Source organism: Emydura macquarii, unplaced genomic scaffold, assembly GCF_026122565.2.
Source record: "Emydura macquarii macquarii isolate MOO-44397 ecotype Brisbane River unplaced genomic scaffold, CSIRO-AGI_Emac_v2 contig_3603, whole genome shotgun sequence".
NCBI classification, from domain to species: domain Eukaryota; kingdom Metazoa; phylum Chordata; order Testudines; family Chelidae; genus Emydura; species Emydura macquarii.
Genome location: NW_027133740.1, coordinates 7,410,915 through 7,426,558, shown reverse-complemented (window position 1 = coordinate 7,426,558; position 15,644 = coordinate 7,410,915). Strand labels below are relative to the sequence as shown.

The 15,644-nt window shown below is 42.4% G+C and overlaps 1 protein-coding gene across 1 annotated transcript in view; it reads right to left on the bottom strand.

The window, feature by feature from the left end:
- TNIK (TRAF2 and NCK interacting kinase) overlaps positions 1-13,504 on the bottom strand; it is a 279,439-nt gene extending 265,935 nt beyond the window's left edge. The window contains exon 1 of the mRNA XM_067536582.1: positions 13,141-13,504. Coding sequence (XP_067392683.1) covers positions 13,141-13,197 — 57 coding nt within the window. The 5' untranslated portion in view covers positions 13,198-13,504. The remainder of the gene's footprint in view (positions 1-13,140) is intronic.
- Between the last annotated feature and the right edge of the window lie 2,140 nt (positions 13,505-15,644).

Below are 15,644 nucleotides of genomic sequence, written 5' to 3'. Positions count from 1 at the left end.
GGGTGTTTTCACTGGCCCCGATTCAGCCCATTGCTCCCTTTCATTTCTGCATCTACCAGCTCTTCTCCCCTCCCCTTTTCATAGTACTCCTGATGCCCATTAAAAGCTCACTGAATATTAGTTCAGAGTTAATGGCTGAGATTTCTGTCCATCATCATCAGGGGAGAATGCACTGAATTACTTGGCCTGGGAAATTTGTTTTTGTCCACTTTTAGCAATTCCATCAGTGAAGAGCTCTGTGCAGTATTTATATTTATAGCAGTCCAGTGTATTCAGGCAGGCGGAGGGGAGAGAGTAGGTAGTCACTGTGGCTGAGAGTTTCACTTTGGAGACCATTTGCAAAGCTCTCTCATTACCGCAATGCCATTTAGCTATTCCAGGCTCTTTGAACATCCTAATACATTGATCCCTACGGAGTGGCAAGAGAAAGACCACAGAGTCATCACAGTCTCTCAGCTAATCAATATTTAAAGGCCAAAGACTTATTGCAACGAAGACAGCATGTCTGCGTGGCCAGAAAAAAATGTAAAACCCTTTTAATTTTAAAACCTGGGTCCCAGGCAACACTCCCATAGAACGGCTTCCCTCCCCATCGCGATCGAGGGGCGCTGACAATTTTGAAGATGCTACATGTTGCCCAGGGTGCTAAGGGTGAATATTGAACGAGAGGGAGAACAACTGCATTGCCCTTTACTCTGCAATGTGGAGTGCTGGCTGTGCCTTTATTTTACGATGAAGTCACCATTTCCATTCTACTGTTGGGTATGGAAGTGAGAGCGAAGGGTCTGGACTGAACTACAGGTATTCACTGCAGCCTGAAACATTGCTTGGAAGTTATTGGGTTTTTTAAGTCCTGGGCTACACAACCTACACGAAGACACTCTTTTCACACCTCCACTATATTTAAGAGGAACAATCTAAGTGTTCTTTGGGGACATCTATAACTCTACAGGGATCTTATTATTATAATTATATTATATTATTATTATTATTATTAAACTGAAAAATATACAGACCATTCATCCACAGTGCTACTTGGTCTCTTTAGAAGGAAAATTTTAAATGGCTAGTTATATTGCTTAGGAGAGGCTTCTGTACATAAAATCAATGTCATTTTGTTCACAGAATAAAAAAAAATTCCAGGCACATTTGGCTTGCAGAGCTCAGATCCACACCTGGACTCATTTTGACCAACATTTGCAACCTTGGCTGCCTAAAATCAAGCACCTTAATAAATGTGCCATGATTTTCAGAAAGGCTGAGATCTGGCAGCAGTTCCCATTGATTTCAAGTTGTGGATGTTCAGCACCTCTTCAAAGTTAGGCTGCTTTTCATTTAGGTGCCTAATTTTTGGCACCCTCATTTGGAAATGTAGGCCTATATTTTCAAAAGGTCTCAATAGATGAAAGCACACAAGGTGGGCTTTTCATAAGTATTTTGTTCTGCATTGACTAACTCAGCACCCATGGGAGTTAGTGGTAAACTTCCATCAACTTCTGGGGGAGGCCAATGCAAAGTGCTTTTGAAAAAGCATCACCCAAAAAGGTCTATGTTCACAAAAGCAACCATTTGCTTCTGCGAGTCAGATATGTACATTTGTGGGTGCATATTATAAAGTCAAGTTTTCAAGGAGGCCTTCAAACACCATAATCAAAGAGAAACAATGAAATTCTGTATTAAAGCTGGTTCTCCAACTTCTTCTCTGATCCTCCTGTGGTGCCTCTAAGTATTGCAACAATCAGAATCGCACTTAGCATCCCTATCTGCCATCTCCCAGAGTTAGAAGATGGTTGTGGTCTCCAGTCATTGTGTTAGACATATGACATGTGATGCAATACTGGACCTAGGAAATAGGAGAATGAGCTGGAGCAGAAATGCCCACTAAACTTTTATGTTAATTACCTGTTACCAGTTTATTTTAGAATTAAATAAATAAGAGGAAGGAAGTAACAGATGTGCTGAGTTACCCACATTAGTTGTGGATTCTTCCTAGTTTATAAAGCAACATCTACACTTTGCTATGTCTTTTCCCCCCAGAAAGTGTTATTTTCAAAAGAAGACGCAACCTAATGGTTTAGCTCTTTAAAGCACAGTTTCAGAGTGTTTCATGGTCTTTTATAGCTAAAATACAAACACACTCACTTTTGGGAGTGGGGTAATTAAGAAAAGCACATTCTACCTATCGGACTGAGGAGGATTCATTCATAAAGAGAGACTCATCATCATTCCCAGGCTCTTGGGCAAATTAAACAAGGCATTTTTCTTGCAACAGGCCACGCTAGTTTTCAGTTCATAATTGTGGTACTATCTGAATTATTACTTACAAAATATCAGAGATTACCTTTGAAGTTATTGTTCTTTTCTCCACTTCATGACTGATATTATCTCAGTTCCCTTAAGTAATTCAAACCAGTTTTTGTCTCTGAGAGACAAACATCCACCACATATGGTGTTATGTAAAATCCAGAGTACAATTTGAAATCAAAGGTCTTCTGGGAGAAACTGCCAGCTCATTGGCTTAATGGGCAAAGCCAGGGCCTGTGATCTTTTATTTCCCCAGCAAGTATCACAAATAGAATATATTTGGTAGCTGTGCCAGCTACAAAATGGTGCTCATTCTGAAGCTACCCCAACGAATAAGGCATATCCGGTACTCTGAGACCCCAGGAGAAAACAGCAAGGAAAGGGAATTGATTCTCATTCTTAAGGGAGCAGACTTCCTGGGGCAGGGTCAAGGTTTTACAAGCTGCATTATATCTGGCTTGTCAACAAACAGGCTTTAAATGGTGCAGTTTCTTCCACATTTATAAAGATGTACACACAACCGGTCCAAGAATTGGGAAAGATTCCCTCCCCCACTTTTAAAACATTACCCATCAGCGGCAGGGAATTCAAAGGTTGGCCCTTTTCTCTGGAATTTGTTCCATTGGGTACATTCAGAGTTTGGCCAGTGTGTAATACATGACAAATATCTATGTCCAGATCTTCCATCAATCCCCTCAGTCAGGGCTGGTCAAAAAATTTCCAGTGAGACCTTCCCACCTTTCCCTGCCCAAAAACACCCAGAAAATTGGGTGTTTTGCTCAATGAAATTTTTTATAGAAAGCAGCCGCTTTCCTCAAAAGCGAAAACAAAACAAAAAAGCACCAATTTTTATCCGAAAACCAAAAATGACAAAAAGTCAAATTTTCCATACAAGCACCTCAGCTTATTTTCTGGCCAGCTCATCTCCACAACCAAATACTCCTGTCACAAGACAGAGGTCAGTATCCATCAATTTCAATGTTTCCTGTTACACTAGCATTTAACTTGAAGCCTTGGTTTCGGTCTTTGCTAAATTCATGTAGCTCATTAGTTCTGTGCTGGGCAATGGCTTCAAGACTGTATTTGCTCACTTACTGTGGAGGGAAGAAATATTGTTTGCTCTTGCCCTAAGATATATGAAATCCACCTGGATGCTATAGTGATGGCTGCCTTATTTTATTATCTACACGGATGATTATTATTACTAACACACATCTGGAACTTCTGGGTTGTAGCAGAGTGAGTGTGGGAGGCAAGTGTGAAAATGCAGGAAATTAACATCAGAAAAACATTCTGGATCGAAGGATAGGAAGCCTCTCTCTGCTCTGGAAGTATTTGCCATTTAAACAGTAAAATCAGGAGTATGGAAAATTATAACTGAATCACGATTAAACCTCTTTGTCAAATATGTATTTCCAACTTCAGCCGCTTCTCTCCCCTTTTAAAACAAGCAGTTAGCCAAAGTCTTTGGGAACAAAAGCAAAGAGCTAGGGCCCAGTCTTGCAAATAGCTGAGCACCCTGTTGGGAAATTGAGGGCACTGAGCCCCCATTTGCCCCCGGATTAGTCCTACAATTAGTGCCGGAAAAGAAAAGTGTGACCATTTCCTTAGACTGTTCCTTGGACGATTCTCCCTCTGAAATCATAAGCTATTTACGTGCAGGATGTCAAAGCTCATTGCATTTGCTGACTGCTCTATTCTCAGGCAGTTTCAATATGCAGGCATAGTTCAGAGCAACAAAAGGAGAAGGGAAGGGGCTAGAGAAAAAAAAAATCAAAGGCTACTGGCTTTATAACTGCTAAATGTAGCTGAGCTTGAAATGACTGACAGGAAGTCAGTGTAGTCCAATGGCTAGGAAGATGTGCTGAGCATCAGAGCCCTGAGTTCTAGTTCCAGCTCTGCCACTGATCTCCAACATACTGCTTCACTGCTGAGAAGTCAAAAAGAGCCCAGCTCTTCATGCTCACATTACAGATGTGAAGATCCTTGTTTGTACTGGAAGTCTGAAGGATCAATGTCCATACTTTGCCCTTGGTCTTCAGGTATGAAGCAGAGTTATTCAAGATTCAAATCTGATTTTAAGGGAAGAATTTTCAAAGCGCACCTCAGAGTCTGCAAGATCAAGCTGTGATAGCACATTCTGTGCACCATGGCCCTGTATACAGTAACTTTCAAGTGCCTCTTTTCCTTGTAAACACATGGGTGATTTTTTCCAATACATTTACAGCCAGTTTAAATGGAGATCACAGTTACTGCTAACAACCTGTTCTACCCACTAGATTTAATGTAGTTTGGTAGCTGAATACCTTGACTTAGAAATTATAGGGTCTATGTTGACCATTTGCCCCTGCACAGTCAGTACATCAGATTAGACCTTTTATATATGCGTCATTTAAATGTCTTTTTTCAAGAGTTACTTTTACCATCCTTAGGTCTCGACCTAGCCAAACACTTTAAGCACATACTTAAAGTTAAGCATGTGCTTGAACAGATTTAAGTGAGTGCTTTGCTGGATTTGTGCCATGTTCTGTAGTTTAAAAAAAAAAAAAGTTGTCACAATAGACTCTAGAGCAGACAAGGCCCTAAAGCAGCCGATATTTCATACTCCTGTTTTCTTAACAACATAACAAGCCTCTAAAGAAGTATGATTTGACCATGAGAAAGCAAAAGAGAGAGATTCAGTGAGATCATTGGCAGCAAATGGATAAACCCTAATAGTAACAAATCCAGAACTCCAGAACCCAAGAGCAATTCAACCAACTACTACTTACTTGTATTTACATACTGCGTATTTGATACACAGAAGATATGCAAAATTACAGAAGAGAAGTACTAATCAGTGATGCTTAATATATCATTCCCCAATATTAAAAGTGTCAGTCATTCACAATAATCACTAGGCTGTTTTGCTTTTAAATCTGAAGTGTCAAATAAATCTCAACATCAGCTTTCAAAATACTCTCATGAGATGGCATTTTTCATGACCCCACTCGTGGGGGGAAGAGGGAAGAAATCAGAGGAATTTGCTAAGATTCAGGACTCTACAGGATTAGGTTATATCGGGACCAATTTAAGGGCAGCAAATGTTTCAAACAAAATCCCCCACTGCCTGGCATGCAATAAACCTCGTATATTGGAAGGTAGTGAGGAGAGGCAGTGGAGATTGGTTAAAAGGGAAACAAATGAAAGCAAAAACTCTCATATAACCCTAACAAAAGAGTGTGGCAAAAGCACTACTGAACATAGACCAATTCAGGAAAACATCACTACTGATCAGAGGCATTTAAGCACATGTTTAGTTTTAAGCATGCGCTCACGGGCTTTCCTGATTTAGGCTCAAAACATATTAAGTGCATCTTCTAGAAGACTTTATACTGAAGAGTCTAAAAGATACACAGTATACTGACAGTACAGAACATCCATCTGCTTGTGTCAAATAGAATGGATGATGACGAAGACCTTGGGAGTGTTGTTCCTAGGGATTTCCCCCCCGCCAAAAGGAAACACCTAGCATTTTGACCTAGAGCATATTGTACAAAGGCACAGGAGCAACAACATCACTCTTCAAAGTATTTACATGCGTCACCAGGATAAGTCATCTCCAGTAGAGTTGATCTACTGGTATCTAGAAAGAAGGTGAACTTGGACCGAGGAAAATCACCTCCAACTTCCCTTCAATTTGATAGCAGAATTTTAACCAGGGGCTCGCTTCCAGAACACTCCAACACAGCGCTGAAATGCAGGACGTATCAGAGGGTCTGTTCACACTTTTGGTGCATTATTAGCATTTCTAGCACATCTTTACTGTATTTGACATATCATATGTTATCAACCTGATCAATATGGGCAACAGCCCATTCTTACTAGTGCACAAGAGGCGTGTATCTTAATTGATAAAGAGCAGCTAATGCAAACAAATGGTCATCAAAACTTAGGGTGACCAGATATCCTGATTTTATAGGGACAGTCCTGATATTTGGGGCTTTGTCTTATATAGGCATCTATTACCCCCCCCACTTCCCGTCCCAATTTTTCACACTTGCTATCTGGTCACCCTATTGAAACTTCACTGTTCTACAGAGGCAAGTCTATGGGAATAAACAGTGAATTGCTGGGTTTTATCCAGTTCTACACAAGTCAGCCAACATCACTACTACTTACCCTACAGTGCCTTCTCACAGAACCAACCCTAAGAGTTTCCAAAGTGATTTGGGACGCACATTAAAGGGACCCAATTTTCAAAGACTGAGTGCTCAGCACTTTTTGAAAGTCAAGCCTCTTTCAGGAGTCCAAAAATTGAGCATCCAAAAATAGAGGCATTAGGGAAAATGACACCAACCTTTCACAAAAAAAGGGAGGAAAGACATTGTGATAAATCTAGCTGTTAGAGAGCAGCAGGCAAAGAGGAGCTCTAGCTACAAATCCAAATCTAGATTTCAAAAACCCCAGAGTATGCTGTGTTCAGATTCAGGGATTTGCTTTCAGCCTGTTCTTGGTTTATAATGAAATAAGGACCCACCTAGGCTCCTTTACCAAGGAACAGCTGTTAAGTGCCTTCTATTTTCCACAAGTCCCTTATCCTTAACCACCCCAGCAGTTCCTTGTCCAATTAATGAAAGGTTGTTATGTGGTCCTTATTGCTTAAGTCGCATATAAGAACAAAGTGTACATAAGCATGTTAAATCCAGACGTGCCAAGACTAGTCAGACAAGGCACAGCTGTGCAATCACTGGCTCTCAAAGAGATGAAAGAATGGGATTTGTTTTTCTAGAGCAACTCTCACACTCAACTGACTGAGAAATGGTGATTCCAGATGGATTGTGCAGTAGCTGATCAAGCTATGGCAACCATTGCAATAGCTAACATGCAGTCTAGGAGCCCAATCCTGCTAACATACATGTTTGACAAACGAGGCTCTCGGGCATTGAAATCTGTTGTGTCGAGAGATGATGTGCTAACACTGTCAGGTTGGAGAGAGCTTCCAAGTGGAGTTCCTCAAAGATCTATCTTGGAAAAAATCTTATTTAACATTTGCATGAATGACCTTGGCACAAAAAGTGGGAGTGCGCTAATCAGATTTGCAGATGACACCAAGTCGGGCGGTATTGCCTATACCGAGGAAAACCAGAACATCATACAAGGCTGGACAGCCTTGAAAACTGGGAAACAGAAATAGGATGCAATTAAACAGTGTAAAGTGCAACGTCATACACTTAGGAATTAACAACAAGAATTCTTGCTATAAGTTGGGGACTATTAGTTGGAAGCAACACAGGAGAAGAAAGTCATTGGATTGATCAATACACCCAGCTCTATGAGCCACCAATGTGATGAGACTGAAGGTCTGCTGGCTAGATACTACCAGTAGAGTGAGGGAAGTATTATTACCACTATGGAAGGCACTGGTGATACCTTATCTGGAATACTGTGTGTAATTCTGGTCTCCTATATTTAAGAAAGAAATTCAAACTGGAACAGGTTCTGATTAGGGCTACTAAGATGATCAGAGGAATGGAGACCCTGCCTTACAAAAGGAAACTTAAGGAGCTTGTCTTGTTTAGCCTAACAAAACAAAAGCTGAGGGGAGATATGATTGCTCTCTAAAATACATCAGAGGGATAAACACCAGGGAGGGAGAGGAGTTATTTTAGTTAAGAGCCAATGCTGGCACAAGAATAAATGGATATGAACGAGCCATCAACAAGATTAGGCTTGTAAGTAGACAAAGGTTTTTAACCATCAGAGGAGTGAAGTTTTGGAACAGCCTTCCAAAGGGAGCAGTGGGGGCAAAAAACCTAACTTATTTCAAGACTGAACTTGATAAATTTATGGAAGGGATGGTATGATGAGGTTGCCTACAACGGCATACGGCCCAGACACCACTGCTATTAGCAAATCTCTCCAACAGCCAGAGATGAAACACTAGATGGGGAGGGCTCTGAGTTACTACAGAGAATTCTTTCCCAGGTGTCTGGCTGGTGGGTCTGGCCCACATGCTCAGGGTCTAACTAATCACCATGTTTGTAGCTGGGAAGGGATTTTCCCCAGGTCAGATTGGCAGAGACTCCAGGGGGGTTTCGCCTTCCTCGGCAGCATGGGACACGGATCATTTTGCTGGTGTGATCTAGAATAAATGATGGATTTTCTGTAACTTGAGGTCTTTAAACTGAGGTCTGAGGACTTCAGTAACTCAGCCAGAGGTTATGGGCCTATTACAGGAGTGGATAGGTGAAGTTCTATAGCCTGCAACGTGCTGGAGATCAGACTAAATGATCATGATGGTCCCTTCTGGCCTTAAAGTCTGTGGGTATATCTGCACAGCATAAACACCCACGGCTGGCCTGTGTCAGCAGACTCAGCCTCACAGGGCTGCAAAACAGTGGTATAAACATCTGGGCTCAGGCCCAAGGTCTGGGACCCCACGAAAGAGGAGCAGATTATATACACTCTTAAAGAAAAAACATCTTCAAGCACAGAGAATTATTATATGCTGATTTATAGCATGTTGTGAATTTAACAGTAGCAAACGTCCTATTGAATCTCTAGTTATCCTCATTTTTATTCTAAAAATCCCATTGAAAGGGCATGTCAACAGCCTGCACTCTTCCTGATATTGAACATTATTCTGCTAATAGCCAAGCCAGCTCAACTCATTCTGCTATGTAACATGTTGAAAGGACTGACAAAAATATAACCCAGTACAAAAGAACATTATTTTGTTGTTCATCTAATCCTCACATCAGTGTAATATGTGGTGCTATCTGTTCTTAGGTATCTCCATCATCTTAATTTACAGTTTTCTGTGACATTGACCATACTCATCAGCCTTCTGGAAGATCAATATTTCAAGAATTTCTTCCAACATTTAAGACCTCATTTTGCCTCTTCTTGTGTCCCCAGCTTTCCCTGTTGAAGCCAAGGCACACAGATACCAAGACGATGAGCACTGTATAAAATGATTGATGGAGACAGACAGCGAAGGCAGCAGAATTGGGCCCTAAATATGCTTACCAGGTGCACCAATCCATGCATTTTAAGCAGATCACACCTCAGTGCTTAATTTTTGATTGCTTCAGACCTTTGTGCCACACACACACTACTGTGGCGGACCTTAAGTCTTTGGTTGGCATAAAGACGAATGCGGAAAAACTATTTTTTTTTAAAATGGCATTTATTAATGTCAGCTTAGAGTCCAATTCTGCAAATTCCTATTCAGGCAAGCAGCCTGTGGGACTACATAGGCCATTAAAAATAGCTTGTGTGAAAAAATGTTTGCAAGGTTCTTGGTTTTATTCAAACCATGTTCAATATTTAACGGCACATCATACTTTAATTCAATGAATGTGTAGACTTTACCTCTATTACTCGAGAGAAAAGGAAGCCAGAATAAAGAAAGAGGACAACCTCATGATTAAGTCTCAGGATAGTGTAAGTTTACTTGAACACTTATTAATAGGCATTTGTTTACTGTGCTCTGTATTTTCTTTCTGAGTAAAAAACAAAATTTCAGTAGAATCAAACATGGTGATAAGTTTCATAAGCATTTCTTTTAGTATTTTGTTTGTAGGCATGAACGGTTATATTAACCTGGCTTTGAATGGCTGTCTGCTTCTGGCTTATAACATTTTTAATAGCCATTTCTCACTATTTCATACATGTAGAGAAATGGACAACGTGTCCTCCACCCAGACACACACATTTACAAAGCTGCAGCAACACACAGCTCTTTCCTGATTTCGTAAGGAATTAAATTGTGTGAGCCTTATGAAATTACTCCTTGCTGCCATGTTTTGTGCTCAGGCAGCAAATTTACTATTGATTTCTGATTCAGACACTGTGGAATGAGTGGAACTCTTCAACGGACCAGCTGAATTTATGACCTTCAGTTATTCTAAGTGCTAAATGAATTTAGTTTAGAAGATCTATTCCTCAACAAATTAGGGTCCTATTTTTGTTTGACTTGAATAATTTAAATGCAAGTGCCATACAAGGCCTCTCCCATTTAAATTATTCAGCATTTGGTATTTTTCATCTTTGGGTTTTGTGCATGCCCAGGAAATGTCTGCCATGCCCAGGAAATGTGTGCCATGTGCAGTGGGGAAAGAAGCATTAGAAAAGAAAATGAAGTTCAGGCCCAACTGAGCTAATGATATCTATTCTTGACACTTAGCTGTTGAGAAAAATTTGATCCCTGCTGTCAAGGGCTACTTCTGAGCCAAAGCAGCAGCTCACCCTAGGTGTTGCAGACCTTGAAGCATCACGCAGGGTCAAACGTTCACATAGATTAACTGTTCTTGAATAATTTATCTGATCTACTAGATGCAAATAGGCTTTTCTCCAACACAATACTTGGCTCTTAATTTTGGGAGCTCTGGACAGATTGTCTTCACTTTGGCATGTGAAGATTCCCAGTGTGCCCTTTGTTTTCTCGTCTGTCCTCCTTCCCACCAGTCAACATTGACACCAACCATTCTTCAGGAGTTCAAAGCGGCAGCATAAGCAGACTCAACATCTAAATACCATTCAGGCAAATCTACCATTAATTCAAGCCAACAGATCCTGTGGCTGACCAAATTAATGGAGGCTGGTTTTTGGTTGCATTTTTTTTTCCATTGGGGGACAATGCATGGAAAGAGTGTACAACAAGAGTCATAATGAATGTAATTTCAGTAGAGGATTTCAAATCTCCATTTCTGGAATTATTTTTTTTAAGTACAAACATAGTCCTGCTCAGAGACTAAAATAATATCAATTTTTTGAACAGAATAGATCTTGCACAGGATCTGCCATTTAAAAACACACATACACACACCCACAAAAATATGATGACATGACTGTTTTAAAACAGTCAGGTCCTTAGGGGTAAGGAAATTCTTAAAATATGTGTTATAAGAACATTAAACTGCTGATGTTCCTTAAGAACAAATGAACAAAACACAGTTGTGTAGGGGCTGATTCTTCTGGCAAATTACATTGGCTTTACACTGGTCAATAGCATTTCTCTCCATATTCACCAGCATAAGTGAGATGTGAATTGGACCTGAATATTTATTTTTAAAATGCATGGTCCTGATATTCCAATCTTGTCCACATCTTGAACTGCTGAGCAATCATCATTATCCAGCCAGAAACTCACCAGGAAGAAAGTAGGGCAAATGAACTAGACAGAAATCTTGTTTGCACTGAAGCAAATAATATTTCTAAAAATACACGCTTGAAAGTCTTCAGTGGATGCCACTTTTAATTTTATTTTTCTTTTTTTAAAAAAAGGCAGTGTCAGCAGCAGAATAAGCTGTCTTGCTGTAATAAAGCAGGAATGAGCTTTCAGACAGGAATTTCAGCGGCCATGTCCATGTTAGGTACTACTCCTTTAAGTGCCTGATAGCTGAAATGAGCAATATATTCGTAGGACCAAAAGGATGGAAGAAAAGAAAAAGTTACAGAAACAGGAGGGGAAAAGTCAATCACAAAGAAAGTGATGGCTGCCATATTTGGCAAACTAGAAATCTACATGGTACATTTTACATTAAAAGAAGAGCTTTATCTTTCAAAATGAAAACAACGTGGGGGAGGGCGAGTGAATGAAAACAGATGAAGACACACACACAAAAAGGCCCAGCGGTTTATCGGCTACATTCGTGTGTAACAATCTGCTCTACTACAAGGTGTGACCCTCCACACACCACACTGCCCCACCCACCCATCTGTGTGAGCAGCCGACGTCCATTACCCGTGTGTCTAGAGATACACACACACGCACACACACACGCACACGTGTGGTTGTGAGCCCTGGTAAGCATTTATTTCATCGAGCTCCAGGAGACGAGACGGTGCCTGATGAGAAGAGCAAGAGAAGACGCCTCGCATTCTCCCGGGAGCAATGGAGGCGAGCAGGGCACGGCCAGGGGCTGATTGCTGAGAACGTGGAAGCCAGTCACACTAAAACGGGCTCGCTCACCTCCTGCGGGGGAGCCAGGCAGAGGGGGCCGCGCCGCTCCACACGCGAAGGTAACACGCCTGGTCGGATTACCCCGTGTCTGCGGCCGAAAGGAAAAGCCAAGCCACATCCTCTCCCTGGCTAGGCTTTGCTGGCGTCTGTCTGTGTGTGTGTGTGTGTGTGTGTGTTAATTCAAGCCGGTGTCTGGCACCTGCTCGGGCCCGGCTGAAAGGGAAAGGTGACTTTCCTCGGGTGGAGCAGCGCCAGCCAAGCTCAGCACCCGAGGGGAGGCATTTCAGAGGGACACACAAACACACACACACACAAACACACACGTTGCCCTTCCCTGCAGCGGCTCGAGGATCTCTGCTACCTAGCAGCAGGTTAGCTGCGTGCCAGAGCCCACGGATGTGCAACGGGGGGGGGACGCATCACTTGTGCCAGCCTGGCCTTAGCCCCACATCTTCCCCTGTAAAAGAGAAACAACCGCCCCGCCGGGGCCGGCTGCTCCATCCCCACCGCCCAGCGAGGCGAGGACGACACCCGGCGCAGGGGCGGCAGCCGAAGGGCTCTGAGGCAACCGGGGCGCGCTAGCCCCTTGACGGAGGGTGGCGGTGAGAAGTTGTAGTTGGGCAGATCTCGCTCTCTCTCTCGCTCGCTCCTTTATCTCCAGAAAGCATCACACGCGATCGCTGCTGCTCTGACACACACACACACACACACACGCACGCACGCGCGCTCACAGCTGCAGCTGCATCACACTCGCCAAGCCAAATAAACGCTCCCCGCGTGCATAAAATACAGCAAATGGCCTCATGCAAAGCAATAAAGCGAGGGGGTAACATGCAGGGGGGAAGGGGGTTGCTGGATTAGGAGGAGTATTTTTTTGTTGTGCTCACCCTCAGGGCTGAGAGATCTATCTCATCCAGGCTCCGAGCCGGAGAATCACTCGCCATGTTTACTTCTCGGCCGGTGAAATTGACCAAAAATGTCAATAAACGCTGCGATCTTCTGCTTGGCTGCCCACCTGGGTCTAGTTCACTCCTCTCCTCATGCGGGGGTCAGGGTGGGAGGCACCCCCCACAAGCACGCCAGGGAAAAACAAAAGAAAAGAGAGAGAGAAAAAAAAAAAAACCACCACACACAAAACAAAAAAAATCCCTCAGCTTCTTGCAAACAGTGCCCGGGCAAATCTTCCTTTGCAATCCTTTGGTAGGGAGGGTGAGGCCAGTGCAAAGCTAAGGTGATGCTAGGGAGTGGGTGTATTTAAATAGGACATGCTTTTGGCTGTTCTGTGGATGGCGGCTGCATTGGCTGCTGTTATAATGAGACACATCAACTCCTCCAGTCGGATGGAGAGAGCGCCGCTGCCACACAAGTGTCTATCACGGCTTCCTGGGAGGAGTGAGAGTCACAAAGTGGGTGTTGCCTTCCCTCAGGAGAGAGACAGTATTTCCATGTGTTTTGCACTCTTATTCGGGGGAATGGAAAGAGAAAAACTGCATGGACCTGGACCCTGCCGATTTCTGGACCTATGACCAGCAAATTGGACCATCAAAATACAAAACAAGTGTAACAGATCCTACAGTCACTTCAAAAGAAAAAAATAAACATATCCCCCCCCCCCCCACACACACACACACAGACATCCTGGAGCTAGAGCACCACAAAAACACGGATCTGGCACTCAGATCCATTTGGATCTTGGCAAATTTTGGCCCATTGTACAACCTAAATTGAAAAGAAGTGTAGCTGTGCCTGTTTTAAGAGAAAAAGCTGGACCCTGATATAACCTAGGCTAATAGCACTGGCAAAACACAAGCATGAGTCTTGGATCTTACCACATTCAGCCAATTTTGAGCACGACTTCCCCCAGTTTTATTGTCTAAATAGAGGGGGAAATATAGACACTCCAAAAAAATCCAGCCTTGTTGCAAACTAATGCAATAGATCTGCAAAAATGTATTTCCAGCACCTGGATCCTGCTAGATTCAGATACTTAGTTGTATTTAAGTCCCAAATCCAAGAATCCTACCAGCTATATAGAGAACTGTAGCTGCCCCAATTCCATTGTAACTACCCAGACCCATCTCTGCACAAAAGCACCAGAAATAATTAGCATCTGGATCCTTCCATATTTTGGCCCCAAGACCCCAAATAATACCATTAAAACAGACAGCACATGTTGTCACCCCTCCTTTACTAAAAATTAACATTCCACACAACCTGATGTAAAAGCATCCACTTGTTGTATATTAGGTTTGTACAATTTGGGGCTAGAGGCCAAGAATTGCCAAGATTCAGATGCTTGAATCCAGGTTTTTGCAGCGCTCATGTTCCAGGATGAAGTAGGGTCTGGAATTGTTAGGTGTAGGAGGAGTAACTACACTTGTTCTCTATCTATGCCATTCAATATGGTGTTGAGACCTAAAAATTGGCTTGAGTCAATAGGATCCAGATATCAGATCTGGGTTTTTTACAGAGCTCTTGCTCTGGGATGTGTCAATGACTGGATTTTTTTGGTTCAGTAGAAGCAGCTAGGCTTGTTCTCCACTATAAGTGTACAATTTTGAGTTTGGGACCCAGAATCAGTAGGATCTAGCAGAATCCAGTAGGATCCAGCTTTACCTTTTTCCTTATTTGTTATTCTGAACCAGGGCAAACTTGGTGCATTCCATGTATTGTTGCTTCAGGAAGGATATTATAGAAGATGCACTGGGGAGATTGTCAAACGTCACAGGTTTGTGTAGGGATTTTACAAATGCAGATCTGTGAAATGGCAACACAACCCCGTAATAATTTGTGTGCAGAAGAGCAATTGGATTTTAATTGTGCTTTACGAATTAAGATGCTCTTTTAACTTTTTTTGAATAGCAAACAATCATGCAATTGACAGAAAGGCTTGATGCCTGCAGCTAGTGCATAAGGGGCTTTGTAGTCTGAGATGCAGCACACTTATTACCAAGAGTAATTTGGGAAGCAGAGGCAGCCTAGCAAAACAGAGCGTAGCTACTGAAATTTCCCCATAAGCAATAGAATAGGATATCATAAGCCAGTCGCAGATCTAGGGACAGCCCATAGCCCCGCCCCACTTTGTCCCCTGTGTTCACGGTCACTGTGCTGTCTGCACACTGAATAGCCTGCAGGGAAGGAAGTTCAGAGCCCTAGAACTGAATCAATGTCTTATTATCATTATTAGCACTGATCACAGAGTTACTGATAACATGCAGAGAAATGGAGCAACAGCGTCATCACCCAGTGCTGGTAGTTACAGCATTTTCCCCTAGAAAAATTGCAAGTGCAAAGCAGAATGTAATTCTTTTAATTGAACTGCCAAATGTCTCAAGTAACTGAAATATACGGAAATATGAGGTTTGAAAGCCTGCATCATGGTGCAGTGATG